The following is a 27,642-nucleotide window of genomic DNA, read 5'->3' on the forward strand; positions in this document are numbered from 1 at the left end:
TGACCTGTTGCAAAGCATCATGGGTTTCGTTGTTTTTGTTTTACTGCCGGTTGATTGCCTGCTGTATTGAGACAGTAAAGAAAGTGAAAGCATTATCAGAGCCTCTGGTCCTAAAATAGAATTTTGAGTACATTTGCGCTGGCTAAAAATCTGATGCCTTATTTCTAACAGTACTGGACTGCCCACTTACTGCTTCCATTGAAGAGTCTCTTTCAAACATGTGGGTTACAACAATTTCTTTTGTCTAGGACATATCGCTTGTCCACCGACACTCCTCTTCCAGACCGCGACATCTGCAAACGTGGTATCCAAGCAAACCTTGGGAGGCGGTCAGAGTGCACAAAGTTCCCCTGCTTGCACTGCTGTGAAGCAGAGACTCTTGCTGACTCAGGATCATATGCTCAACTAATGCATTAAAAAAAAAACACGTGAAGTAACTCCAAAAAGGATCAGTGGCCACGGTTCAAGATATTGAACATATTACATATCAGAGCCCCAGGATGTCGAGCTCCCAGCCAGCTTCCTCAGCTGCTTGCTATGTTACCTCCATGACACCGACCATATTGTTGTCGACACGGAACTCTGGAGACTTCCTCCTCTGCCTTTTATTTCTGGATTCACAAAGTTTACAGCTTTCTTAGTGCCACCCGCTACAACACACCTCAGTTTATTGCTGTGTAGCTCTGAGCTCCAGCTGCAGGAGCAACACACTGTAGTGGGGGCTGATAACTGGACCTCTAGGGACGTTTGCCAGTCAGTGTGTCTCTAGACTACACCCCCATAGGTGTTTTATGACAATGAAAGAGCTTTATGTGCAAGAACGGCATACACTTTTTTATTACACCTTGCGCTGCATGCCCTCCACCTGCTAATTTACACTTTGCAGTGGTGTGTATCAGGTCTTACTTCTGTCATTGTTAATTAATCCCTTTTGTAGAGCAGTCATCCAATTAGCTGGGTCTTTCTTGCATTTACATTGTTTGCTATTCTCCTTCCATTTCCCCCAACCTCCAAAATGGACAACCTCTTCTGCACTTCTCAGGTTTCAAGCTGTTAAAGTCCACATAACCTCTGCATATTGTGCATGGGAACTATTCATATGGTGTGTACCTGCACTCAGTCCTGGTATCAGTAATCAGTATAATGGTGCACTAATCCTCCAAGAGACCTAAGATTATATCGACAGGAAGAACCCAACAGTCAAATACATTACCTTGCAGCCTACTCCCCCATTCTATTTCCTACAGGAATAGGATTTTCTGATGGTCTACCAGGCACAACCATTAGGCTGTCAGATGTTTGTGCCATACTGCTGACACCTGTGCAAATGCTGGTTCTGGCCACTCTTGCTGTACTTTCACAGACAGATGTTTCCTCTAGAAATTCACCCTACGTGCTGCCTCTCTGACCATTTGAGGGAGCTGGACTCCAAGCCGTAGACTAGTACCAGTTGCCACGAGGACCTGCATCCTGCCTGGCCAAGATTTTGGAGGCGCTATAATCATGACACCGCCATTCCTGCCATTGAATAAGGGCATTTATACCGTGGTGGCTATAGCAGCACTCTCCTCCTGACCAGCTTTGGCCAATTTACACTAGAATCTCAAGGAGATTAGGAGGATGCCTTTAGCATAAAGGGCCCTAAAGGATTGTTCGGTCTTCGTGAACAGGAATGTCCCAGTTCACTCTGTGTTGGTGGCGGTGGTTGCTTTTCTGAAGCGCTAAGCTATATTTCATACATGCACTAGAAGACCTCTCATTACGAATGACCTCTTAATTCTGATTTGGCCGGGAAGCGCAGTTGTGTCCCATCAGAATTATAAGTATTGTTCTTTAACTCTGAGATTTCAGCTGCAGAAAACAAGTCAAATCTCTGAGTAAACGTCTGTGGAAAAAATGAGGAATTACTGGGGGACTCAGACCTGAATTACCAATTTCCCCCTTTATTTCCTCTATTCTTTCTGGACCTCTAGGATTCAACTAACAATGGGTCTGATTTTTCCCACTCCCAGAAGATGTACTTATGTTACATCACAATCAGTACATCGCAAGTACATTGGAGTTTTTACATTACAGGTAAATCATTTGAGGGACATGTTTAATACTTTTAAATTTTGGCACTTTACATCTCAGGTAAGGAATTTCTTTATGGTTTTAAGTGGCATAGCAGTTTTGTGTGTGTGTGTATATGCATATTTACATATGTATATTATGTCTTATATACGTTTTAATTGTTTTTAACATTACTTAAACAGTATCACTTAAATAGAGTTAGGATGTGGTTTATAGAGTTTGGGAATGGGCACTTTGAAGGGGTAATGGGTTTTGTTAGGGTTTAGGTATGAGTCTGGTTAAGGGGTAGAAACGTTTTTTAGAGTTTAGGGATGGGTAGTGTAAAGGGGTGGTGAGGAGGTTTTAGGGTTTTCAGGTTTCAGCAATGGTTAGTGTTAAGAAGTAGTAAGGAATTTTTAGGGTTTAGGGACGGGTAATGTTGAGGGATAGTAAGGGGTTTTTAAGGTTCAGGAATTGATAATTGGGTGGGAGGGTTCAATATATATAAAACATATTTAATTAAAACTGGGGCTATGAATACCCTTGGTATTGGTAAGTCTGAGGTGTGGAAAATTGGGTCACTTGTAATTAGGGCCAAAATGTCAGTAGACATATGGGAGGGTGGCATATAAGTCCGGTGATATCTCCTTCCTGCAGACCAAAGCCAAATGTCATCAAGGCCAGATGTATTGTTTACCTCAACTACTGTGCCTCCTTTAGCCTATGCTATGCCCTGGAAGAGAACTGGTTCCTGCTCAGTCTTGGCTTGGAACCTGTGAAACAGAAGCTGCAGATGCCCAGCTACCTCTTTAAACAGCTGCTAGGAACATTAATACGGTCTGGCCATGCTGCAGCAGCCTGGCTCAGACTTTAAGCTGGAGTGCAAGAACATGGTGATTAATCTCTCCTTCGCCGGAAGAAAAAAAAAACCCTGTATGATTGCATGACGGAGATATCCTTCTGCAGTTCAAGGCTGGCTTTGTCACAGTGAATTGCAGAGTGCCATCCATGTGGTACCAGCCACACTCCTCCTCTTTTCCAGCTTGTGAAGGGCTTCTATTCATTAAAGTCTTTTGACCAAAGACTCCAAATGGTTTTCCTTTTCCACAGGAGACAGCAGGAAGCACAAGCCTGCTCCCTCAACCTCAGTTGAGGCAAGAAGTCCAAGCCAGGAACTTCCCTAAGAGCCAGCCTCTATACTCTACCATCTCCAGAGGCCCACTTCACATATGTGTAGAATGATCGTGCATCCACTTAATCACGTACCATTTACTCTTACTTTCCACTCCCTTACTTATCCACACTTCACACATCTATTCATCCATCCTCCCTTACTCATTCACTTGCTTATACCACCTCCTTACACAAAATCCACTTATCATACATTTCTTTATCGACCAGCATACCCAGCCAGTCATCACGTCACTTTCTCTCTTATCTGCTGACTCATCCACCATAATCTCTCACTCTCTCACTTAGCAACTGCTGGATGCCTTCACAGACTTTCATGGGCACCGTTGCAATGCTATGTATCAATGGTTTGTGATGCAGGTGTTGCAAACCATTGCATAGTAACAGACTCCTCAAAAGCGGTGGAAACTGATTCGTAAAAGGAATCTATCCAGAGATACATTCTCTGTGCTGTTCCCCTTTGGGAATAGTGTTGGGCGACCTTGTGTGGTTCTCTGTCAGCTCCCCCCACTGTCATCCTAAATAGGATTTTTTTTTAAAAGCAACTGCAGTTCTTTTAGGTAACGGGCTGATCTTTTTAAAAACAGATCTATTTAGGACTGCAAACCCGGAGTGTTTCTTGCAGGCCAACATCCCTGTGTTTGCAGCCAATCACAGGAGGTGGGATTTTGCAAAAAGCATTTTGCAACTCTTTAGTGACTGGAGATTTTGGATGGTGTCCTACTACAACATATCTTGTATCGCAAAATTAAAGTCTGTTTGCAAAAAATTGGGATAGACTATGTGCTCTGAAGGTTCTTTGTCTTTTACTGCTGCTAATTGTCGGTAGTGCTGTCTTCTATGAGCCAGTTGTAGGCCTATGGGGTATCTCAGTCAGCCCTGCCCCGTACAGCTGACGCTAAACAAGAAGAACCAGAGACTTTGAGAAAGCCGGAGTCTTTGACAATGGTAAATTGTACTTCGTTCTAGGGAAAGACAGTACAGTACAATGCAGGGGGTTTGTATTGCCCCTACAAACAACCCTTCCTTTACCCCTGCCCTCTTTAGTTCAGCTTGCAGCAAGGCAGCCCTCTTAAATCCCTGTGTAGGATGTGTGTGGACGCCGGAACCGAGCACTAACTCACCATGTAGAGTTATCTAGTCAGTGATCTGCCCAATAGGGATACATGAGGCCCTCTCCAGAACCAAGCAAGGACCTCCCTCCAAAAACTATGGGTCATGGGAACAGTGGTTTACCCCTATAGTGGACTAGAATTTGACATTCATTACTTCCTATCACACTTCACATAGTTTGCTTCATGTTTTTTTCAGGGTGTGAACTGAGGCTGCGTGTAGTTCCTCACAAGGCTTTCAATAATTAACCCACTTCAATTTCGAAAAATTGAAAACTGATTATTTTGAAAAGCCGCTTGTCGATTGGAAACTAATATTGTCATAATTTAGTACAGAAAAAATGGTATACTCTGAAAACAACATTATAATTAAAAATAACATTTTACATTTCAATTACTTTGCGGGTAAAAAAATTGTGGCTGAAGAGAATGAGGATTGTAATTACGACAGAAGTGCAAAAATAGAGTGAATAACAAAAGAAAAGTGGGTGAGGTCTCTAAAATAAAAATAAGCTTGTATTGGTGATCTTTTCTAATGTGTTTTTCTGGAACCTTTACATAGATCATTACACTCAGTGCAAACAGTACAATTAAGGATGTTGACCATGGGCATAATATGGTTGCAGGTAGTAAGTAGGTAATTAGTGTAAAAGGCTCCTTTTATAACCCACCGACCTCCTAATGAGAGGGCCTATAGGAATGCTGCTTTTGTGCTGAGAGTAGAAGTAGGCTAGTGAGAGAGGTGTCAGCCATCTGCCAAATGCAATAAAAAAGTTACCACTGCACCCAAAGTCAATCTGTGCCTGACACCTTATGGATCTCCAGTTCAAACTGGCAGTTGTCCTTGGGTCATATCCCATTTGTGAACATATTTTATATTGTGACATCTCCGCTGCTGCCTAAAATCATCATTAAGCCAATGCTTACTGTTAAGGCATTGATATTGTTAGAGCAACGCTCCTTGTCCAGGTGGGGCAAGTCTTTGGAATAGCAGGCATCGAGATGCTCAAGATCAGAATGATCAAGGAGCAAGTTACTTTTTTAATGCATCACTTTATTTATACTGTGAAAATGGAGGATCTAACGACAGCCCCAGGATTGAAAAACGAAGGCGTATGGACCCACCCACAACCCTATCAATTCCACTCATTGTCAAATCTGATGTTAGGTGCAACCTATTGTTCTCTCTCAACAGATCCTTTTAGCATTAATGCTGTGTTTAAGGACTGAATCCTTGCCTCTCTGTGTAGGATTTTTCCAGGGTCCCTTGGTATAGGTAATTTGCCTCAAATGGGCTTTCACGTTACACAAATTCCAGCTTTCCCTCTCTGGAAAGGTTTATGCTGTTGAAGATATCTCAAATGTCTCTGATAACTCGGTTTACTATCCAGGCAAGCAACTGATCCAGACATGCAAGATTCAGTTTCACCAGAAAGCAGCTTTTACACCTTGCTGTCTTCGCTCCTGGCCTCAGTATGCCTCAGTGCTTTTAGTGCCATGTTATTGGCCAGAGATACATTGTGTGCTATCTAGTTGATTCCAGTCTGGCACCAGTACCTGTCTATGCATTACCCAAGACACAACTAATTCAGCCATTACCAGTGACCCTGGTAACATTCTCGGTGCTCTCTAGTTGAGTCCAAGCTGGCACCAGTGTCTATCTATGCACAGTATTTATTCTGCAACTACTAGTGACCCCAGTGCATTTACTTCTGGTAATAGTGCTTGTGGTGCTGATTTTCGGCCTTGGCCTTACTTTGTCAGCTTTGCCAGAATTCTTGAATTGTGTGAATCTGCTTTCTCATCAGCCGCCTCGTCATAAGCAGCTGATCTTGGCTAACTTGGATAGCAGTACAGGCTCAGATGATTTTTGTACAGTGGACATTCAGATAGTTTTTAGGTGTGATCACTTGTATTGCATGGTGGATTTGCTGACAGATTACCACTAGGTGTTGCTTTTAGCAATAGGCAGTTGCAGAATTTTCATTTTTTATTTTTATTTTTTTTATTTTATTTTTTACATTTTTTGTTGAAAAAGTACAAGAATACAGTGACTCAGCAGCTACACAGTACCATGTTTGACAATGCCAACCCTGACCGTCTACCCTTTTGCCCCCGCAGCATGCAACTTGAGTCGGTCCGGTTATGTACTTTGTGTGTAGACGAATCTGGTGTTTACCGTGCCCCCTATATAGTAGAGTGCACTTTCCTGCACACTGGGCCCTGCTAGTCACATCCAGCTGCTCGTACTTTTCTCGGGAAAGCGTGCCACCCTCTAGTCATTCACATGATCTAGTGTGTTCCTACTGGACCCCATGCGCCCAGAACTTCTCAATTTTTTTTCTAGAAGCCTTCCCCACGAACACCTCCCTTTCCACAGTCTTGCATTATTTATTTTAATCTCTTTCCCAGTCTCAAAAGAGTGAAGGTGTCCCCTTGCCCCAGTTCTCAATTTGCCACCATGTATCCCAGGTTCACTAGGGTTTTCTGATAACGTGAGAGGTTCGTAGGCCCCTAAATCCTGAGCTGAACCAGTTGCGGCTCCAGGTCAGAGATACAGTATTAGGAGAAAGATGAAGGTTACCTTCCTGGTAACTCCCTTAGTCTTAGTCTTTAGGATATTATACATTCCCCACACTCTACTCTGTATGCCTCTGCAGTCAGCCAAAACCAACACAAGCACATGCACAGTGGAAGGAAGTACAGATGTGTATACAATGTGACTTATTTGCTACACCAGTTACTTAAATGCGTCTCTAAATTAAAAAACCCGGAAAGAGAAGGTTCCAGGTTCTGCACAAGCTGGAAGGTATCCAACGTTAGAAGATAGGTAAACATCTGGACCAGTTATAAATCAGTCACTATAAGGATTGCCATACATGGACAGAATCTTTGTTTTGAAGCAACAGAACCAGCATATTTAGGATGCTCACAGTACAAGATCCGATACCAGAACCATTATGAGCTGAGAACGATGCTGAGTACTAGATTACTTTTTTTAAATCAGGAACTCATTTAGATTTACTGGTCCAAGGAAATAGTATCTGATAGAGACTTCTAACTCAGATTCCTTACCTTTGAATTTCCTGGCATCAGCTTCGAATCCGGAATCTTTTTGCTGAGCAATACCCTGCGTGCGCCGTCGGGTGGCGTCGTTCGGATCCGCGTGCATTGCCCTGCTCTGCGTGGCTTCGTCAGTGTAGTTAGAGCTGTCTGTGACATCACAGTGGCTTATAAAGGCACCTCCCCAGCACGTGTATGTCAGTTCTTTTCCTTCTGTGCCAGTTAAGCGCAGGTCCAGGATCGAGCTACCCTTTGCCTTTTTTGGCAAGCCTTTTCTCAAAGAATTTTTTCATCTGTGTGAGGAAGCTGTCATCTAGGAAGATGGGGGTCAAGCCGTGTGGCGCCTGTCATCGCGCCATGTCAGTGACAGACTCCCACCAAGTATGTCTCTGGTGTCTCGACATGGACCACGACTCGAAGTCGTGCCCTGACTACCGGGCCATGGCCCCAAAGGCTTTGAGAGAGGTCTTTAAAGCTCATGGTGGCCTGGCAGTCAACTTCGGTTGGTGCGACTCCTTGGAGGTCATGGTCCTGCTCAAGGAGGAGGTTGCGGAACCGCTCCAGGAGTCCCAAGTCCTCTTCTTCCCACTCAAGGTCCTCAGGGAAGAGGCACAAGAAGAAGAAGTGCAAGCGGACTTCGACTTCACTACGCCTGTCAGGCCAATGAGGCGTCTCAGGAACATTGACTTTCTGAGCACGGTTTCGCAGAGCCGTTGCCAGGGCCAACTTCGCATCTTCCCCCTTAGCCGGAGCAACCCGCACTCAAATAAGACTTTTATGAAGCCATGTGCCTCCTTTTTGTGCGGGCTGCCCCCGCGGGTGCGTCTTCGGATCCCGTGGGGTCAGCAGGGGCCTCATCGGGTTTGACGCCGGTGGCTTCGGCCTCAGTGCCATTGGGAACCCCAGGATCCGTTATTAGATCTGGACTGGTGCTGGTTCCTCAGTCTGTCTCCTCCGGTGCCGGGCCTGACGTTGACGCTCCCCCCACCACCTACACCCACTGGTGGTGGAAGCCCCATCTTCATTCCTGTTGATCCGGAGCTTGAATGTTGACACAGATTCCGACTTTGATTGTGCCGACTCAGCCCAGATCAGTGTCTGAGGCATATTATGATCAGCCAGACACAGGTGAGGAGTAGAAGGGGTTTGAGGACCCTTTGAAATATGGATTAGGGGAGCAGGACTGGTATGAGGATCTAGTGGAAGTCTGCAGACTAGCTACTTCTCCAGATGCTGGTATGCTCTTACCTCCTTCTGTGGCTACGGAGGAGGAGGAAGAATCATACACCATGGTGATGCGTAGAGCAGCTGAGGTCCTTCTTGATGTCCTGCTGGGGACGTGGACCGAACCCAGAACAGGAGCTCCTGTGAATAGGATAATAGGCCGCCGCCATCGACCAGCTCCTACCGTTCCTAGTTTCCTCACCCAACACCCCACCGGAGAGTTTGGTGGTCCAAGCCTCCACATTCCGTGGTACCTTCCCTTCCGCTTCCATGAAAAGGGAATCCAAGAGACTGTATCAACTTTGGAAGAAGATGTTTTCTTCCTCCAGCCTGGCATTGAGGCCTGTAAACACCTCAGGCCTTTTGGGCCATTTTTCCCATACTTTGTGAGATATGGTGGCACAGGTGCTGCTCCAGGTCCCAGAGGGCGTACAGGAGACTCACCCAAGCTGTCAAGGATGAGAGAGATGCAGCCAAGTTTACCATTCAGTGTGGCTTGGACACGACCGACTCACTGGGCAGGGCGATTTCTTCAGCAGTGGCTCTTCGTCGCAAAGCCTGGCTGCATATCACTGGCTTTTCGGGGGGGATGTCCAGGCAAATTTCATGGACATGCCCTTCGTTGTGGATCACGCCTTTTTGGTGAGAAGGCAGACTCGGTGCTTGAGCGGTTCAAGGACTCTCAAGCCACAGCCAGATCCTTGGGCCTCTCGGCACTCACTTGCTAGCAGTCTGCCTATTGCCCCTTTTGAGGCTTTGGGTGGGGCGGGGTACCGCAGGTTACCCACTGTCCTCCAGCTTCCCAGCATCCAGTGTGAGGATGAGGTCGTGGTACCTTCAGACCCAGAGGGTCTAGCCAGAGGTCGGCCACCAGCCAGCCCCACATCTTCCGCAATGCCCAATCCCTCCTAGTATGGTTCTGCAAGACCATGTTCATCCATTTAGAGGGAGGATTTGATTTCATCTCCCTCCGTGGCGGTCCATAACATCAGACAAATGGATCTTGCAGATCATAAAGAAGGGCTATTCCCTCCCCTTCCAGTCTTCCCCTCCCTTTATCCCTCCATTGAAAAAACGGCTGATTGAGGAGCATTTAACCTTGCTCAATGAGGAAGTTACGACTCTCTTGGCCAAGGGAGCCATAGAAAGGGTCCTGATTGTCAGAAGTAGGCAGTGATTGTTATTTCTGCTACTTTCTGATTCCAAAGAAGAACAAGGGTCTTCACCCTATTTTGGATTTAAGGGATGTCAATCTCTTCCTCAAAAAGGAGAAATTCAAGATGCTCACTCTATCTCAGGTCTTGTCTGCCCTACACCAAGAAAACTGGATGGTAGCATTGGACTTGCAGGAGGTGTATTTTCACATCCCTGTCCTGCCCGGCCACAGGTGTTACTTGTGGTTCAAGGTGAGCCACGAGCACTTTCAGTTTACCGTGCTTCCTTTCGGTCTCACCAGTGCCCTTCGGGTGTTCACCAAGGTGATGGCCGTGGTAAAAGCTCATCTGCGCAGGTTGGGGATTTAAGTCTTCCCCTACCTTGACGACTGGCTGTTTAAGGGCCCTACAACCTGGGCTATCATCACCCACCTTCAGATAATGGCGGACCTCCTGCATTTACTGGGGTTCACTATAAACATGCTGAAGTCACACCTGACTCTCTCTAAGAAACTCAGTTTCATCAGAGCTGTTCTGGACACAGTGCAGTTTTGGGTTTATCCTCCTGAGCAGCCAGTCAAGGATATTCCGGTTATGATTCCGATGTTTCGGCCTCTATCCTGGATTTCAGTGAGACAGACTGAAGCTGTTGGGACTCATGGCTTCCTGCATCCTGCTAGTAAAAAATGCAAGATGGCATATGAGGGCTCTGCAGTGGGACTTGAAGTTCCAGTGGGCAAAGCATCAGGGACATCTTACGGACATGGTTCAGATCTCAAAGGGAACTGCAAAAGACCTGCAGTGCTGGTTAGTGAACTGCGATTGGGTCAAAGGCAGACTCCTCTCCCTTCCCTAACCAGATCTCACAGTAGTGACAGATGCGTCACTTCTGGGATGGGGCAGCCATCTGGGAGAGGCGGAGGTCAGGGGCCTCTGGTCTACGGCGGAATCCGGACTCCATATCAACTTGTTGGAGCTCTGGGTGGTCCGACTGGCTTTGAAAGCATTTCTTCCTGTTGTGAAAGGGAAGATAGTGCAGGTGTTCACGGACAACACCACCGCAATGTGGTACTGCAACAAGCGGGCGGTGTGGGGTCATACACTTTGTCTAGAGGCTTTGCGTCTCTGGACATGGCTGGAACAGCAGGGCATAACCCTGGTGATTCAACACCTGGCGAGTTCTCTGAACGCCAGGGCGGATGATCTCGGCCGGTGATGCTTAGTGGATCACGAGTGGTATTTCCATCCGGAGGTGATTCAAGGACTCTTTTAGCAGTGGGGAGGGCCTTGGTTAGATCTGTTTGCCTCCACAGAGAACATGCAAAGTCAGCAGTATTGTCGCTTGGCGACTCTTTTCGTCGCAAGTCGAGTTCAGGTCTCCTGTACGATTTTCCACCCATACCACTCCTGCCCAGCGTTCTCAAGAAGATCAAGAACGATTGGGCCCAAGTCATCCTAGTGGCTCCGGATTGGGCACGGAGAGTCTAGTATCCCAAGCTTATTGAAATGAGGATCAATCCTCCGATAAGGCTGCCCCTTCGGGAGGATCTTCTGTCGCAGCAGTGTTCATGCATGGATATTGAGCGGCTGCAGTTGATGGCTTTTGACCTGCCTCCTGAAGTCTGTAAAGTTATTTTGGCAGCCAGGTGTCCCTCCACTAAAACAGTACATGCCTGCCGTTGGAAACAATTTGTATACTATTGTACAGAGAGGTCTATTGATCCTCTTCCTGCTTCTCTTTTTGGTATTCTTCTCTTCATTCTTTCCCTTGCCCAGCAGAGTTCTGCCTTGAGGACTATCAAGGGCTATCTTTCTGCCTTATCGGCATTTCTTCGGCTGCCCCATTGTTCATAGATTCCTCAAAGTGCTTGTACATATGTTTCCCCCTACGCCCTTTATTATGTCCCAATGGGACTTAAATCTGGTCCTCACATTTCTGATGTGTGCTCCCTGCGAGTCTTTGCACAACTGTCCCCTCTGGCTGCTCACCATCAAGACAGCTTTCTTAGAGGCAATCACATCTGCCAGAAGGGTGAGTGAGATGCAAGCCCGTCATCAAAGCCACTGTATCTCACTATCTACCCAGACAGGGTGGTACTCAGAACTCGTGCCTCTTTCCTCCCCAAGGTGGTGACCCCATTTCATCTGGGTCAGAACATCACCCAGCCCACCTTCTTTGCTCCACTGCATCCCTCTAAAGAAGAGGAGTGACACCATCAACTGGACCCAAAAGGAGCGTTGTCATTCCATCTTGACCACACAAAAGAGTTCTGGGTGGATGACCAACTCTTTGTTGGGGTATGTTGGAGCAAAGAAAGGCCGGGCAGTGCTGAAGCCAACCATTTCATGCTGGGTCGTTCTCTGCAGCTTAAAATACAATCCCGTGTGTCCTGTGTGTATGATCAAAGCCCATACAGTTTTTTCAAGAAGAGCGCGTTTTGATAGATCATGATATTCTCAGTTTAGAGGCCAAAACAGATATGCACTTATCTGTTTTGTGTCTAAGATCTTAATTTTTGATTTTTAATGAAAAAAGAAGGGACACTGTGACTCTGCATGACAAACCTCAGGGACCACAATTCCTTTTTTGTATTCAGACACTTTAAGATGGGGTATCTGTTTTGTGTCTAAGATCTTAATTTTTGATTTTTAATGAAAAAAGAAGGGACACTGTGACTCTGCATGACAAACCTCAGGGACCACAATTCCTTTTTTGTATTCAGACACTTTAAGATGGGGGATCCCCTTCCTCAGAGATTTCTTATTGGTGAAGAATTGCCTGGCCAGACTTGATTTGTGGAACATTTATCTAATGGTACCCTGACAATTTCCATTGTAGGTTCCTTGAATTTCATTGGACGGGACAGATTTGGGAGCTCAAAGTATTCCCTTTTATCCTGTCATCCACAACCTGGTGCATAATGAAGAGCCTGTCTGAGGGTCTTGGGAGCCAAATTGATTACTTATTTGGATGATATCATTTTTGGGGCCAAAGAATAGAGGTGTTAGGTTCTCAAGGTAACTTTGCTATGGACTTTTTTGAGGATCTGGGCTTTTTGGGCATTTTGGAGAAGATTGCCTAACACACAGGCAGTCCATGGGGATCTTGGGATAGTGGCAGATTCAGTTAAGCCATGTGGCTTTGATCAAGAAAAAAAAGGTACAGTGAATCCTTGCCAGGAGAAGGAGGAAAGGACTTAGAGGGTCAAAACAAAAATAATGTTCTTGAGTATGTCTTTTACCTTAATTCAGAATGTCAAAGAAGTACAGATAATATGATCTTAGCTCTACAGATGATGTGGCAGAATTCCACAGTAAGAAGGAATATGACGTCCGATCCCGATCTTCCTTTGACCATATTGTTTTTTAAATCAGACATCTCATAATGTTATATAAAACAGATTTAGAAAGTTCCTCAGCTAGAGCAGATGCTTTCCAGCTCTTTATGATTAATGAAACTAGACACCGTTGAAGACGCACTCTATTCAATGGCAGTAGAGACATTTAGGTTCAGAAGCTGAAGCTGTAAGGAATTTCTGCTGTGCTGTGAATTTGAGAAATTCCCGGACTTTTTTATGAATTTGGTGGCTTCATTTTGGTCTGAAGATGAGAGATGTAACTGATTGTCTCCGAAGATATTCTTTACCAATTCAGTACTCATTTATGGCACATTAAGTTATCATGTGGTGACCTATGGAATTTCCTTTTCTCTGAAAATGTATTGCAATTTGTAATGAAAGACTTTAAAGAGACGAGATATTTAAATCTCACCTCATCTTTCCTAAAATATTTATAAATATTAGTGACTGGATTTAAAGTAGGTATGATGGTAAAGTGATAAATGTATAACAAGTGATTGAAGATCTAAGTATTATATGTTCTGCGTTTTCTTTAGCTATACATACATTTTTTATTCAGGAAATGAACAGCCAAGACCAGGATTGAAATTGTCGGGTGTGATATAGGTCTTTCTTGATGGTATTGGCTGATCTTAACACTAAGACAGAGTAATATGGCATTTTGTCCACATGTGCCCTGAACTACAAGTAAGCCAGCAGGTTGTTTTCCTTCCCATTCCCTTTTTCCCCTAGTCAACTTGCTCTTTCCCTGTCTTACATGGGTGTGTCGTGAAGGAGGTGTGATCTGCCTTGGTGCCCATAAGAACTCTGCTGTGGAATTCAGGTACGACTTTGATAAGTCTGGGGTTCTAGAGAGTGTCTCTGAGGATTCTGCCCAGAAATGTAGGGCATCTTGCCTCTTCTATCCAGATGATTTTTCCGGGCCTGCTTCTTTCTATAACCTTGTCTATAGACCTTTTCTGAGAAAGGGACTCAGAAGCAAAAAGGCTGTACCATTGTCTGAAGAAGCCAGTCTTACGTTTTCAGTGGTGTTTGGAACACAAGGGGGCATGGCTTAGTAAAAGAAATTTAACATCTGCACCAAAGATGTTGTTAAATCGGACCCCAGCAGGATATGTAGAGCTGCACGATGTGGCTGTATGACTAACGGAGATTGCACCTGCACATCAATTGTTTGAACTTCTGGTGTGCTTTTTGCAGTCTTGTGTCTATCAAGAGACCATATCCTGTGTTAAAGTATTGAGAAATGATAGTGGAACTCCAGTGAATGGAGACTATATCCATCTTTTTTCTGAAGCAGAATTGAGAAAATGGGGAAATTGTGCCAGTTACTTGTTTGTGTTAAGACTGAACATGGCCAGGTTGTGGTTTTACTCAGCCGGAGCCCACATCTGGTGGGAACAATGGTGAATGCTTTTCTGGGAGGTGCCTTCCTGTCCTTCACCAAGATCCCTAAGTTTGTTGCCCAGAACAGGCAGGACATGGTAGACATGTTTCTAGTGACTATGCTATGGAAGTCCAATCCTTCATTCCCAGTCCCTATTAGCAGACAAAGGGACAGCTTATTGCATGGTTAAATCATTCAGATATGTCATTTTGCTGGCTGGTTCCCAGTGGTGGAGTTGGGATGTTGCTAAGCACCATTTAGAGTGTAAGCTTTTGAAGGGAATAGGACTGGACCTGCATCCATAGTGCACATACTCCCAGTTGTGAGATGCTAACCCGGCCCTTTTAGTACTTAAGAATTAGCCAGATAGCAAGGGGGTAACCAGACAGGAGTTGTCATCCAAATTTAGCATACTATTCTGCATTAAATCTTATGCGAGAATTTCAACATACAATGAGCATGGTTGAAATAATGTTTGCTCTGAAAGAATAACGTTCATAGTTTCAAAGAGAAAGACTCTTAATACTAAACTTACTTCATATCCTTCTTTCCAGTGGCACAGTAGACGAAGTGTAGGGTGTTTCCTAAATTAGTATAAGTGGGAGATGTGGGCATGCTGAGCTTCGACGCAGCCACCATACTTGTGAGCTCAATTAGGGCTCCGTTTTCTGCCTGCTCAATCCTCTCAAACAATATGGTGAGCCCCTGCATTGCTAGAGTAAGTAGAAGGTGCAGACCCTCCCTTGGTTTTACTTTTACTTCTTCTTCATGGTGCCCCGACTCCTTATCTTGTTGGAGTACCACAGCTCTCTCTTGCTGTTCAGAGGCTTTTATGATAGCGACATCTGCTCGAAGCTTTTGCAGACTAAGGCTGTGGTTATAGCACACTTCCTATGATGTTGAGGGCAGTGGAGCTGAGTGAGCTTCTGAAGTTCCCCAGTTCGAATGGATACTCAGGGCAAGCTGTACTGCCTGGAGTGAAGTGCTTAACAGACGGAACTTATCACCAGGAAGCGTGTATCTTCATGAGTGTATTGCATGATGGTACTGCATCGATGTGGCTAATGTTGACGTAATGGCCTGAACGTGTATTGGCTCTCATTGTGCACACGTCCTGCTGGGAAGAGTGTAGAACCATAGCCAAAAGGAGACGTGCTGGACATCCTGTCATCATTGGAGCCTTTTGTTGGTTGCATTCAGTCCTGTTACACTGAGAAATGATTCACGATGCAGAAGACAACTAAAGGAAGAGTAAACTTGCCAAGACTTTTTCGCTCCTAAGTCACGCATCTGGTCTCGGGAGTCAGCAGATAGTGCAGGAACATCAGGATCAGATTTTTCTAGAGGAACATTGCGACTTGTGCCAGTGGTAAAGGATTTACAAAGCAACATAAATAGTGTAAAGACAAAGATCATGTCAACGTAGAACAAACTGAAAACTTTTCAAGTGCAACTGGTGGTCTGACTTGAAAAGGGGTCATGATGGTCTGCGAGATTGTAAAAAATTGAGCAATCACTTTAATTTCACAACTGGAGTTGAAGGCATACTATCTTGAAGATGAGGGGTATGAATCTTCTCATCCTGGGTTTACCAGATTTTTGGGAGAATGAGATTTCGAAGGAAGTGCTGGGTGACATGGTGAAGTCTGAGATGCTGGAAAGCAATGCAATTCACATTGTGTAACTGGCGAGGGTGACAGTAATTCCAACAAGGAGTCCAAACTTTCCAAAATCAAGGGGACGCTTCTGGAAAAATGGGAACTGTGTATAAGAGGGTGGTGGTGCTGAAGGTTGCAGTTAAGAAGAAACAAGTAATGTCCTTTTGTGGCAATAAAATCCTGCTCTTCCCAAATCTTTCTAGAGGGACTCAATTGAGGAGACAGCGTCTTCACCAGATCCGGTATGATCTTTTGATATTGCGCTTTCAAAGTTTTGATAAATGGTAGGCCTGCAAGGGGATGCATACACTGAAGGTATTTTTTCCACTATCTGAGGCTGTCCAAGCTTGTCTTGTAGGTATGTCTAGGGAAGCTGAGCCAACAATGGTGTCAAACAGACTTTGGCAGTGCAATTTATTTTTGGCGGTTTCTGCACATTCTGAAGAGTGATACGTGCCTGATACCTGGGATATCTAACCACTCATCCACCGCAGGGCTCCCCAGCTGGATGCAATCCTCCCAGGTAGCAACTGCTTCTTTCTTTTTCTTCCACAGCTCCGGTGGCACAAGCTCACCAGCTGGAAGAACCACCACTGTGCCTCAGCCGTGTCTAAGTTGACTAGTGCTGAAAAAAGCATTTTGTTTCTCTAGTCGCTAATATTTCAAGTTGTGCGAGCTCAAGAAGTTCAGTTGAAATATTACGTTTAAAAAAAATAAAAAAATGACTGTTCATTGTAATACTAAATATTCTAGTATGCTAATTTTTTTGAGTCAAGATCTGAAATTGCAATGTTTGTTAAGTGCAAACTCTGAGTCTGCAAAACTATTGTTACCAGGGCTCTGTAACGATATAGAGTTTTTAATGATATGCTTATAATTACCATATGTGGTATATTGACATTCCCTAAAAGGCTAATCTTTTAAAACTTGTATAAGGGAGAATTATGGCAATATTAAGTACAAAAAAACACACTTTACATATGCTTCTTCTTTCTAGGATGGCACTCCTATTCAGGTATTTGTAGCAGAAATCGTTGATCAGATTGTTGGACTGTCTATCATCAGAAATGAAGAGGTATGTTTTCTAATATGCAATAATATTCAGTATTTATTATCCAGACTGTTCTGCTATTGACAAACGATGATGCTTTTACAAGTTGTTTTTATCCCAAACTCATTAAATCGCTTTAGGTGGAGGAACCTAATATATTATTGGCGCTAGTGCATAGTACCTATTAGTATATGTATACCAACAGTGTGGAATGAACATATTGCAGTGGAGCTCATGATCATAAAGAGGCATGTGTCAAAAAAGGTTAATAGCATTTAATAAGATTATAATGAACAGGGGTCGTGGTTATGGAGCCTCGTGGCTCTGTGAGAGCACATTTTTCAGTCAGGGCCCCAGAGTTGTGAAGGTTTGAAAAATGAAGGTGATAACACTGATGAAGTATCTGGAGACCTTCGTAAGTGGGACAACTTTTAGTCCATCTTTGTGGCATTGTTTTTGGATTAAGACTGCTGGTCGTTGTTTACAGAAGAAACTGACGAGACTGAGGTTTTTGCGGCTCATCATAGGAAAGCATATGGGAAGGTCGAGAATTTTTTTTAATGAAAGGCTGACTGTTCAGGATGACCACCACCTGGTTTATTTGAAGCAAGTTGTCCGGAGCACCCAAGAGGACAGTGTCTGTGTCACAATACTCATTACACTTTTCGAGTCAGAATATCGAGAAGTCGTAATGAGGTGATATAAAGATGAGGGAGGTGACATGCCTGGATGGAAGGCTGTTTCTGTTCTCAGATGTTAGCCCAATAACTGTTAGCAAGAGAAATTCGGAAGGAAATTGTCAGCCTGGGTGTGCAAGTGAATTTTCAGTTTTGAGCTTTAATTGAAGTGGTGATCAGACGCATATTTTCGTTTTTAAATCAAGCATAGGATGTATTCTCATATTTGAAATATCTTAAAACTGAAATGCAGCCCTCTACAACCGTACAATGTGTTCGTGGAAACTGGATGATGTATTGTTACCATTTATTTTTTTGTTTTCTTATCTGCATCTGTTCTTAAGATTATTAAACTTATCATTGAGTCGAGGCAGGAGCCACATACAGATCCCAGTTTAAAGATGCTGTTTTTCTAGCAGGCAATTGATATAAATATTGTGTTTACATCCGTGTCCTGTCCCGCACTTTAGTTCTACGTTGATTTGCCTGCTTTCCTCTTTCTCTTCAAAATAATTTGTTATTGGAGTTTCATTGATAGTCAGTATCTTATTCAACTCGCAAGTTGTTTTTGTTGAGCTCTCTTTAGGATTCATATTGATGTGGCAGTGGTCAGTGACAATATTTGCTTGCCATGTCATTTTTGGGAGAATCCTAAATGAAGTCACAAGGAGCTTTCAAAATAATTCTCAGGTATTGGATGTTTTATAGAGTCATATGCTTGAATCACTTTCTTTTGTCATTTTATGACTGAATTAATGTTATTCACTGATAACATGAATAACATTAACGTGTACATGTAATACAACAGAGCATAGTTAATGACACATTCGCTTTACTTTTAATTGGCCAACCCAGAGGCACTGAAGAGACCTTGGTTGCAACTTCTTTCCAGCTGAAGAGCACCATATTTTTAAACTGTTTTATTGAGCTCTTTCAAGATAGTGGAATGGTAAACATGTGGTATATCTGCCCATAATTGCAGACCATAAACATATGATGCCCACTCGTACCTGTTATAGGATGATATGTTAGTAGATGTACAGGGGTGGGACCACATGTAAATACAACCAAGTAAACCATACAGAACTAATAAAACCAAGCATGCTAGGTTCTAAATAATAACCCTTTTCTTACATGCAGCTATTTATAGTGCGGAGTGACAGTAATACCATAGTGGACGACTCAGGGTTAAGTGTCAGCCATATACACAGTTGTTGGGGTGAAGCAGTTTCAGCTTCTGGGGAGCAACAGGGATCTAGGGGAGCAGCATCAAATGTTGCAGCAATAGACCATCCCACAGGATTACTGCATCACTGACTCGCTGAAACTAGCTACTACTTCCATCCATTGTTCTGCCAAGAGTTTCAAGTGTAAGCTCCTCTATTCCTAAGAGCACAGGGCTGCCCCCTCTGCCAACACCCCGGTCTCCACGTCCACTTTCCACCTACTGTTTAGTGGACCACCCAGTGATTTTCAGTGTAGTGTAGTATTCCTGTGAGCTATACCAAGGGCTAAATCGAAGAACCTGTTGCCAGCCTTCCTAGATACTCGTCTGGTACAGAGGCATAGTAGGCCGATCTCCAGAGTATGGGGCATCTGCCTGTTCAGAGTTTTCTTCAAGTCTGATTTGACCTTTAGAAAAAAAATCATCACTGGGCAGCTTAAAACCATATGGGTAAAATCTGCATCAGCTAAAGCACATATGGGACACCCCAGGGTGATGGTGTGTATCATAGTGTTCAATCTGTGGGGCCTAGCATAGGTGCTGTGCAGGTTGTAAAACTCTTTGAATTAAAAGCAAGTGATTCTGGAGATGGTATAAGTGTGTTCTACGGTTTGCTCCTATTCCTTCCCATGGAATTGCCTACCTATAATTTTCTCCCAGTGGGTGTGCAAGGTCGGCAAACCATCTGAGTTTATGGCAGTCATTGTGTTCTAGAGCCAAGAAATCAAGCGGCGGACATGGCCAAAGGTCAGTCTAACCTGTGATAGGAGACTGGAGCCAAATTCCCCAGAAGCTGGCGGACTGCCATAAAGTAAGAATTGGGTCCCCGAAAGGTCATTTCCCCAGTCGGGCTCTTCATAGTCCGAAAGGTGCTCTCCGAGTAGCAGTCCGCAAGCGTTATCAGCTCTAAAGTTCTTCACTTCCTCAGCCGACAAGCAGTGAAAAATTCCCCCCTTCGAGGTACACACCCCTCCAGGGGTAGCATGGATGCACCCATGCATAAAGGGTATTACTTCCAATCCGTTTAGGTGCCTCCTTCCGGCACCAGAGGGCTATAGTGAGGCGCTTTGGTTTCCAAGCATGGTTTAGTTTCACCCAAGAGCAATTTAAATAGGGCACCTTCTGTGCGCTTGCCTGAATTCTCAATGTTTGCAAGGCAAGCCCCAGTGAGCCGTCTAGCTGCCCATTGCAGCTGTGCTGCAGAATCATACATTTCCTAGTCCGGGACTGCAAGGCCTGTGCCAGGCGTCAGCTGCTGAGGTGTGCACAGAGAGGCACGATTGCGTCCCCTATCCTGTATCGATTTCTGGAGCAGTACGTTCAAGAATTCGAACCAGCCCCGCTGGATCCAAACCGGTAGACTTGTAAAGCAATAAAGTGTGGCTCTACAACCATTTTAGCTAGAGCTGTTCTAGCCAAAATGGGGAGTCTGTCTGCCAAAATGCCATGTAGCTTTCAGGGTCCTTAGAGCATATCCCATATTACCTTCCCTTGTGCCTGCATCAGAATGGTAATCTTTAACTTCAAGCAATTTAGAAACCATGGGTTCCCATGGGATTCCCAATTGTTGAACAACCCTCAGGGGACCCCTTCGTTTGGAAGACACAGGGAATGCACAAGTCTGCCTCCAGTTTTTTCACAGTCCTGATACCTCCTGCATTAGATGCTCATGCTGTGATAATGCATGGTGTAATTGCAAGTACGGAAAGAATTGAGAGTTATGAAGACTGAATTTGCCCTTCAGTTGCTCAAAGGACGTCATTTATCCACCCAACCAGACGTCCCCAACCTCAGATATACCAATCAAGCACCAGGCTTTGAAGCCCTCCAGGCCAGCTACATAATGGAGCTATGTATCGTGGCACAGCAATGTTTCATGGGTATTGTGCTTAAGCCCCTCCTAAAATGCTTGAGTGACCTGTGCCATTACACCAGCAAGAATCTAGGGCACTCTAGAATACCTTTGGCTACAGATGACCCATGCAACATTGCTTCACAGACTTGTGAGTGCAAATAATCTCTCTCTAGTTTCTAGGCCAAGTCATCCAGGTCTCCACAGATCCAGTTGTTTACCACCACAAGTTAAGAGACCCAGTAGTATAAACAGATATTCGGAATGCCCAGGCTTCCATTATATGGAGCTTGGCTACATTTGATTAAAGAGACACAATAATGAGCACTCACCCAGAGGAACTTTCTCCTCATATTGATATTAGAAAATAGAGACACTTGGATACGGAAGATGTAGTAGCGCCACCATCTTGAATAGGGCACTGTGGCCCATACTCGAGAAAGGTACTTTATCCCAAGCCGACACCCCCTGTGCTATATTAAGTTCCCACCTTTGCTCTAGATTCCTGGTAATAGGTATGCCCAAGTAGTTGAAGGAGCCTGTGGCTAACCTGAGGGGCCTGTGGACTGTAGAGGTTGATAAATGACCAGCTTTTGGGACATAGGGGGTTATTCCAACTTTGGAGGAGGTGGTAATCTGTCCCAAATGTGACGGATTTACCACCAGCAGTATTACGAGTTCCATAGGATATAATGGACTTGTAAATACGGCTGGTGGTATATCCGTCACTTTACCGTCACTTTTGGGACGGATTACCACTTCCTCCAAAGTTGGAATAACCCCCATAGTATTGTGTTGTCATGGTGTAGGGGATAGTTATCAGTCTATATCGACATTGTTTACACTATTGAAGCCCTCTCCTAGTATCAAGGAAATGTGAATCTAATAAGCAAGTTTGCGGAGCGTCACCCAAAAACCACATTTATGGTGTAAGTGCATAAATGCTACCCTGTGTTACTGATGTGCTTTGTCCTAGTACATAACGTACCCCCACACCATGTGGCACTTGTATCATTACAGATCCAGCCTCCCTTGCTTATCTGTTTCAACCATGCACTGGGATGCTCACTGTGGAGGAAGTTACTTTTTGTGTAAGGTATTTGTATTTAAGCCTGCATGAAGCAGTCCACTAACTCCCATCCCCAAGAGAGTGAAGAAACAATCTTACCTTACCGTATAAAGCACATAGCTACCCTAAGGCTTGCCACTACTCTAAGTCTGAACCCTGCACCTACAGATCTGTTGTTGGGCCCGAATAATTAGGGTATAGCCAAGTTTTTAGACTTTTTTTATCTTGACTCATCTGGCTCAGTTCTCAGACTAATTGGCCAAATGTTCCACAATTTGGGGCAGAGATAGGAGAAGGATCTTCCACCCCATTTGGCCTTCTCAATCTTAAACTCCTGCTTGGAATATAAGCAATGAATAGAGCTCTAATCATGTGGGGACCCTTCCCATTTATTACCCTGTGAGTTAGACATAATGCTTTGCATTTAATTATATGTTCCAGGAGCCAGAGTAATAAGTCCGATTTTTTGGCTGATGAATGTTTAGTTATCTTATAGATAATTATGGTCTCAGCATTTTGCAGCCTTTTTTGGACTACTTTGGGGTAGCCGAGGTATAGAGTTACCTTAGCCCAGGCGTGAAGAGATCAATGTCTGGAATACCACTCTTCTGTAAGGGATGGGCAGTAGATCTAGAATTTCCCACAGGGTCCTCAATATGGCGAGACAGGACCTGGTCAGGTTTTTGGTTTGGACTTCCATTGACAGAGAACTGTCCAGTCACATTCCCAAACTTTTTATAGGGGAAGACGGAATGGGTAGCATTCCTAAACTGTTTGGCCAGCCCAGCAGTGTCACTGGGGGTGGGTTATTTTCCAGTGCATGTGTCTACTCGGTCTTGTCACTATTTAGTTTTAGTAAGCAGCTTGCCATCCAGTGGGCCGCTTTCTCAAGGCAAGAGCCTAACTGAAGTTGAGAACCCTTGTTTGTGGCGAGGGAGATGACATGCTGCTAAAATCAGCATAGACAATACATACTCCGAATTCCTTGACAGTGGAGACCAGTAGTCTGACATAGATATTAAAAAAGCGTAGGGCTGAGTGTGGAGCCATGTGGGACCCCACACTTAAGAAGCACAGCCTCTGAGTAAAGGTGCCATTCCCAGATCTGGAATGATCTTGCTGATAAAAAGGACAAAAGCCATTGAGAGTAGTACCCCTATGCCAATTTCTCTCAGCCTGAGTCCCAGTGTCTGGTGGTCGACTGTGTCGAATGCGGCACTCATGTCGAGGAGAAAGATAGCTGCAGCTCCTCCTTTGTCTAGGATTTGTTTGACCTCCTCAATGACTACATGTAGTGTCGACTCCTTGCTATGATTAGGCCGGAATCCATTTTGGCAATCACCCAGATACAAGTTGTCCTCTAAATACTTAGAAAGCTGCTGATTAGTGTGTTTCTCTAGGATATTCCCAAACACCAGCAACAGAGATATAGGCCTGAAGCTCCCAGGGCAAGCGAGGTCATGATTAGTTTTTTTTAGCAGAGGCTTGGCCACTGCATGTTTCCATTCCCGTGGAACTATGCAGCTGGAGATCGAGGCGTTTAGTAATTTCCTGATTATGGGCAAGATTTCTTGGCTCCCTTGTGAGAGAATGTGAGGAGGGACAGGGTCTAGTCGAGAACCAGATTTCACTTTTCCCAACAAACCTGGGAGTGCTTCTTCCGTGATAAGGGGAAAGTTATGCAGAAAATGTATACCTTCCATCAATGGCGGAGTTTCAAGACCGATGTACGAACCTTTCCTGGTCTTTTGTAATTCACTGTAGATGACTGACGCTTTGTTTTGGAAATAAGCTGCTAGCACATTGCAGCAATTTTCTGAAGGATTGGGCAGTGACTTCCCACTTTTGGAAGCAGTGAGAGGTTCTACAATATGAAAAACTCCCTAGGAGCACTGGCTGCCTTGCCCAACAGATATTCATAAAATGCGACTTGCACCCTTTTGATCTCTTGATGATAGTGTCAGGTGGCTGCCTGATAGGCGAATTCTGTATTTTTATCGTTTTTGTGCCTCCTCTGTCTTCCAGTTTTCTGAGAGATTAAAAATTCATTAAACTAGGGGCCGATTTATCTTTGCATCTCTTTTTTAGTGCACACATAGGGATTTGATCATCAAGTGAGTTATTAATCCAACCATTCACCATGGCATTAGCAGCCCGGGGATCATTTTCTAATATCGGTCTGGTATTATCAAGTGTGGATAGCCAGGTGTCTGTCCTAAGTTCTGATCGTTTCCAGGCTTGAATTGTGAGAAGTTTAGCACTTGCTCGAGGGGAAGGACCTTCCAGAGTGAATGAAATGTGAGCGTGGTCGATCCAGGCCACTGGCCGAGGACTTTCAGTTGTAATGCTAGGCTCATTGCTTAAAACCAGGTCTAAAAGGTCGACTTTCACATGGTTATGCTCTTCTACCCTTTGCATAAAGAGCATACCACTCAGGTCCTGATTAAAGTTTGAGACGCAGGGCATATTGGTTTCTTCAAGGTGCACGTTGAAGTCTCCTAACAAGGTAAACTTAGCGTTTTCTGTTTTGGGGCCAGTTGTTAACTGCGGTAGGGCTTCGACAAGCACTGTACATGTACCCAGGGTTCTATAGATTAAACTTCCTGAAAAGGAAAAGGTAGGGGAGAGGTGGATGGTGAAGCCCATGTTTCCGCACTCTGTTATGGTAAGGGGGCAATAAACACATTTATGGGCCTCTCTTAGGATGATGGCAATACACCTGCCCTTTTTATTTAGATGATTTTCTCTACAGATGTAGTATCCGGGGGGAGGGACTGATTAATATCCGGTGTGGAGCATTCTTGAGCCAGGTCTCTGTAAGAAACAGTGCATCAAACTGTTCTTCCTCAATTAAGGTGAGGAGCTCATATTTATGACAAGGAAGTGATCTGCAGTTTAAGAGACCAACATTCCATTTTGTGACTCCAAAATTAGTGAACCTGACCTCCTTAGTACTTGTTAGGGTAAAGTTACACTGGAAGCACTGTTGTTCCCAATTACGAGGTATAGCGACGGACAAACTAAGGCAGAGGCTTAGGCCTGTGGGAATGTAGGAAATTGGCAGAGTAGCTCACTTTTGTGGTGGTGAGACCAGGGGTCCTGGCCTCTGGGCCCGTTAGGACGCAGACGGGTGCATACAGGCTTGCCTTTGGTGCATCAACTGTGTGCCTGCTTCGCAGCTGCCATGTATGTGCTCCCACAACCACTACAGCACTCCTCTGCTAAGCCTCTATGGTCGTTATGCCTGCGGTCCCTCTATGGCAGTTCCCCCTTCTCTATGGCACCCAACAGAACACAATGGTAAAAACCTTCTCTAAGAGTTAACAAATAACTCTGGCAAAAGCTTCTTACTAGGGATTGGTGAAATACATACAAAATTAAATTATTTTTAAAAATTCGGCTAAAAACCAACTAAAGTGCAGTAGTTTTACACACAAATTCAGCATATAGATTAACAAACAAACGCAGTGCAGCTTTTTAACTTACTTAACAAATTGTTTTTACCATTTTCGTTATTCAGGCTAAATGTATGCAGAGTAATCTGAACTAAATGGCTACTGTGAAGTGATGGGGACATAGGCCTGACTGGTGTATCCCTGGGTGGATTCTAGATATTTCAACTTAGAGACTATTATTGCAGTAAATTCGGACCTTCCCCCTCACACCCAAACACATTTTTGAATACAAGTGAAAAAATGAAGCATTTGGTGCCAACAAACTTATCAGAAAAGGTAAGAAAGGGGGGCATGTAGTGCAAACATCACAACCCCTACTAAATCTTATGATCAAATCATATCAGGTCCGCTTCCTCCTGGGGACTTAAAATAGGGAGGTTTTTCCTGTCACTCCCTGACATGTGCTATAGATTCAACGTTGGTGCCCTCCGATTCAGAATCATCAGTAAAGGATGTAATAGCCAAGCAATAAAGCAACTTTGCTGCCTCCAGTGGACATCATTTGTGTTCTGCGATTGAGAGGGTGTTGTTGTTTGATGAAGTATATACCCCATCCCCTATGGGTGATGGGCTAGAGACTATTTACTTTTGTAGTGGGATTTTTGCACCTAATGATTCAAACAGTTGTGCCCGGTCTTAAGCTACCCCTGGCTCAGTAAAGAAGTAGGAGCATTGATTTGTTATAATCTTGAGATTGTTGTGGAACATGAGAGTGTATTTCAGGCCAGGTCTCTCAATTTACATTTGTTCCCATTTAGCATAAGCAATAAAGTTGTACCTCTAGGGTGTAATCTGGAATAATCATATGTTTGCCCCCCTTAATTGTGTATTGGCCTTCTTTTCTGCCAGCTCTGTCTGGTGGTTCAAACATTTAGTCATCAAGGGGTGGCCCCCGGAAGGAGGCACTGGGAGGACTGGGGGGACGGGGAGACTTGATGTGCTTTCTCAACTGTGAGGAAGTGGACATATCTTGGGTGGTTACTGCTGCTGATAACCATCTCTCCATATACTGCATTGGGTTTTGGCCCGCTAGCCCCTCTGGTAGACCCACTATATTGATCTTAGTTCTTCTAGCACATCCCTTCTCTCAAGGAAGCAAACTCATTCTATGAGTTACTCGGATTGTTTCTATAGGTCATTTTTCACTGTTGGTTGTTACTGTAGGGGTTTTATTTTGCTCGACTCTTCCACATAGTCATCTCTGATCTTCTCTCTGAAGTCCCAGATTCACTAGTACCACATCCATCTGATTTTCAAAGGATTTCCTGGCTTTAGTGATAGCTGCAATCATTGTACCCAACTTGTCTGATGAGGCGTCCTAGGATTGGTTTGGAAACAGTTAATGCTGTATTCTTGGTCCTCTATAGTATGTCTTTTTTCCTCTGTCGCCATCCCTGTAATCTGGGAAGATTTTCTGTCAGACTTGGGCTTTTCTGTCCATCGCAGTTGCATAAAGCCCAGCTCAGACCCCACAGTTAAGGGGCAAGACGTTAAGGTAGCACCATGTCATTTGAGCCTCGGTTTCACAAGTTCCTGTGGTAGTGGAAAAGCTCCTCTATATATTGCAGCCACAGATTAAATGGGCTGGCCCACCCCTCTAAGAATTACCCTCAAGGACTGATGTCTCACGGAAGGACGGGGGAAAAGGAGGCACGAGCATCGGACACACTTTTAACTCAAGTGGGAGCCCATTCTGTCTTGTTAGTGGGCTGTCCTGTATGGGGTTTACTCAAGGGTGGGTGAGATTGTCCCCATGTAGCTGCCCACTTCGGATCTTGGGAACCAAGTTCGAGTCTTGGTGTTGGTTCAGCATCCTGTGATTCTGGGCAAACTACCAGCAACGGCCACCGCATAAATCGAGGGGCGGGGGGATGGAAACGAAGTAAAAATTAAAATGAAAAAAATATATATATAAAATAAAACTCCCTTACCTCAATGCCCCATTAGTCTCGCTCGTCGCTCCTCTTGTAGTGCCCCAGCATTCACTTCTGGGACACAAGCACAGGCTTCCCAGCAATCCTAGGGCTGCTTTCGTTCTAAACATAGCTTGAAAGCAATGTCAGGATTGGTCTGAGTGGCTGGCAGCCCTAGGGTCTGTGCAGTTTCTCCAGCC

The 27,642-nt window shown here is 44.5% G+C and overlaps 1 protein-coding gene across 3 annotated transcripts in view; it reads left to right on the forward strand.

The window, feature by feature from the left end:
• CFAP61 (cilia and flagella associated protein 61) overlaps positions 1-27,642 on the forward strand; it is a 1,725,308-nt gene that overhangs the window by 520,346 nt on the left and 1,177,320 nt on the right. For all 3 annotated transcript variants that reach the window (XM_069234340.1, XM_069234338.1, XM_069234339.1), the window contains one exon: positions 17,198-17,275. In XM_069234340.1, the coding sequence (XP_069090441.1) occupies positions 17,198-17,275 (78 nt within the window). The remainder of the gene's footprint in view (positions 1-17,197; positions 17,276-27,642) is intronic.

This window comes from Pleurodeles waltl, chromosome 5 (genome assembly GCF_031143425.1).
Source record: "Pleurodeles waltl isolate 20211129_DDA chromosome 5, aPleWal1.hap1.20221129, whole genome shotgun sequence".
Lineage (NCBI taxonomy): Eukaryota > Metazoa > Chordata > Amphibia > Caudata > Salamandridae > Pleurodeles > Pleurodeles waltl.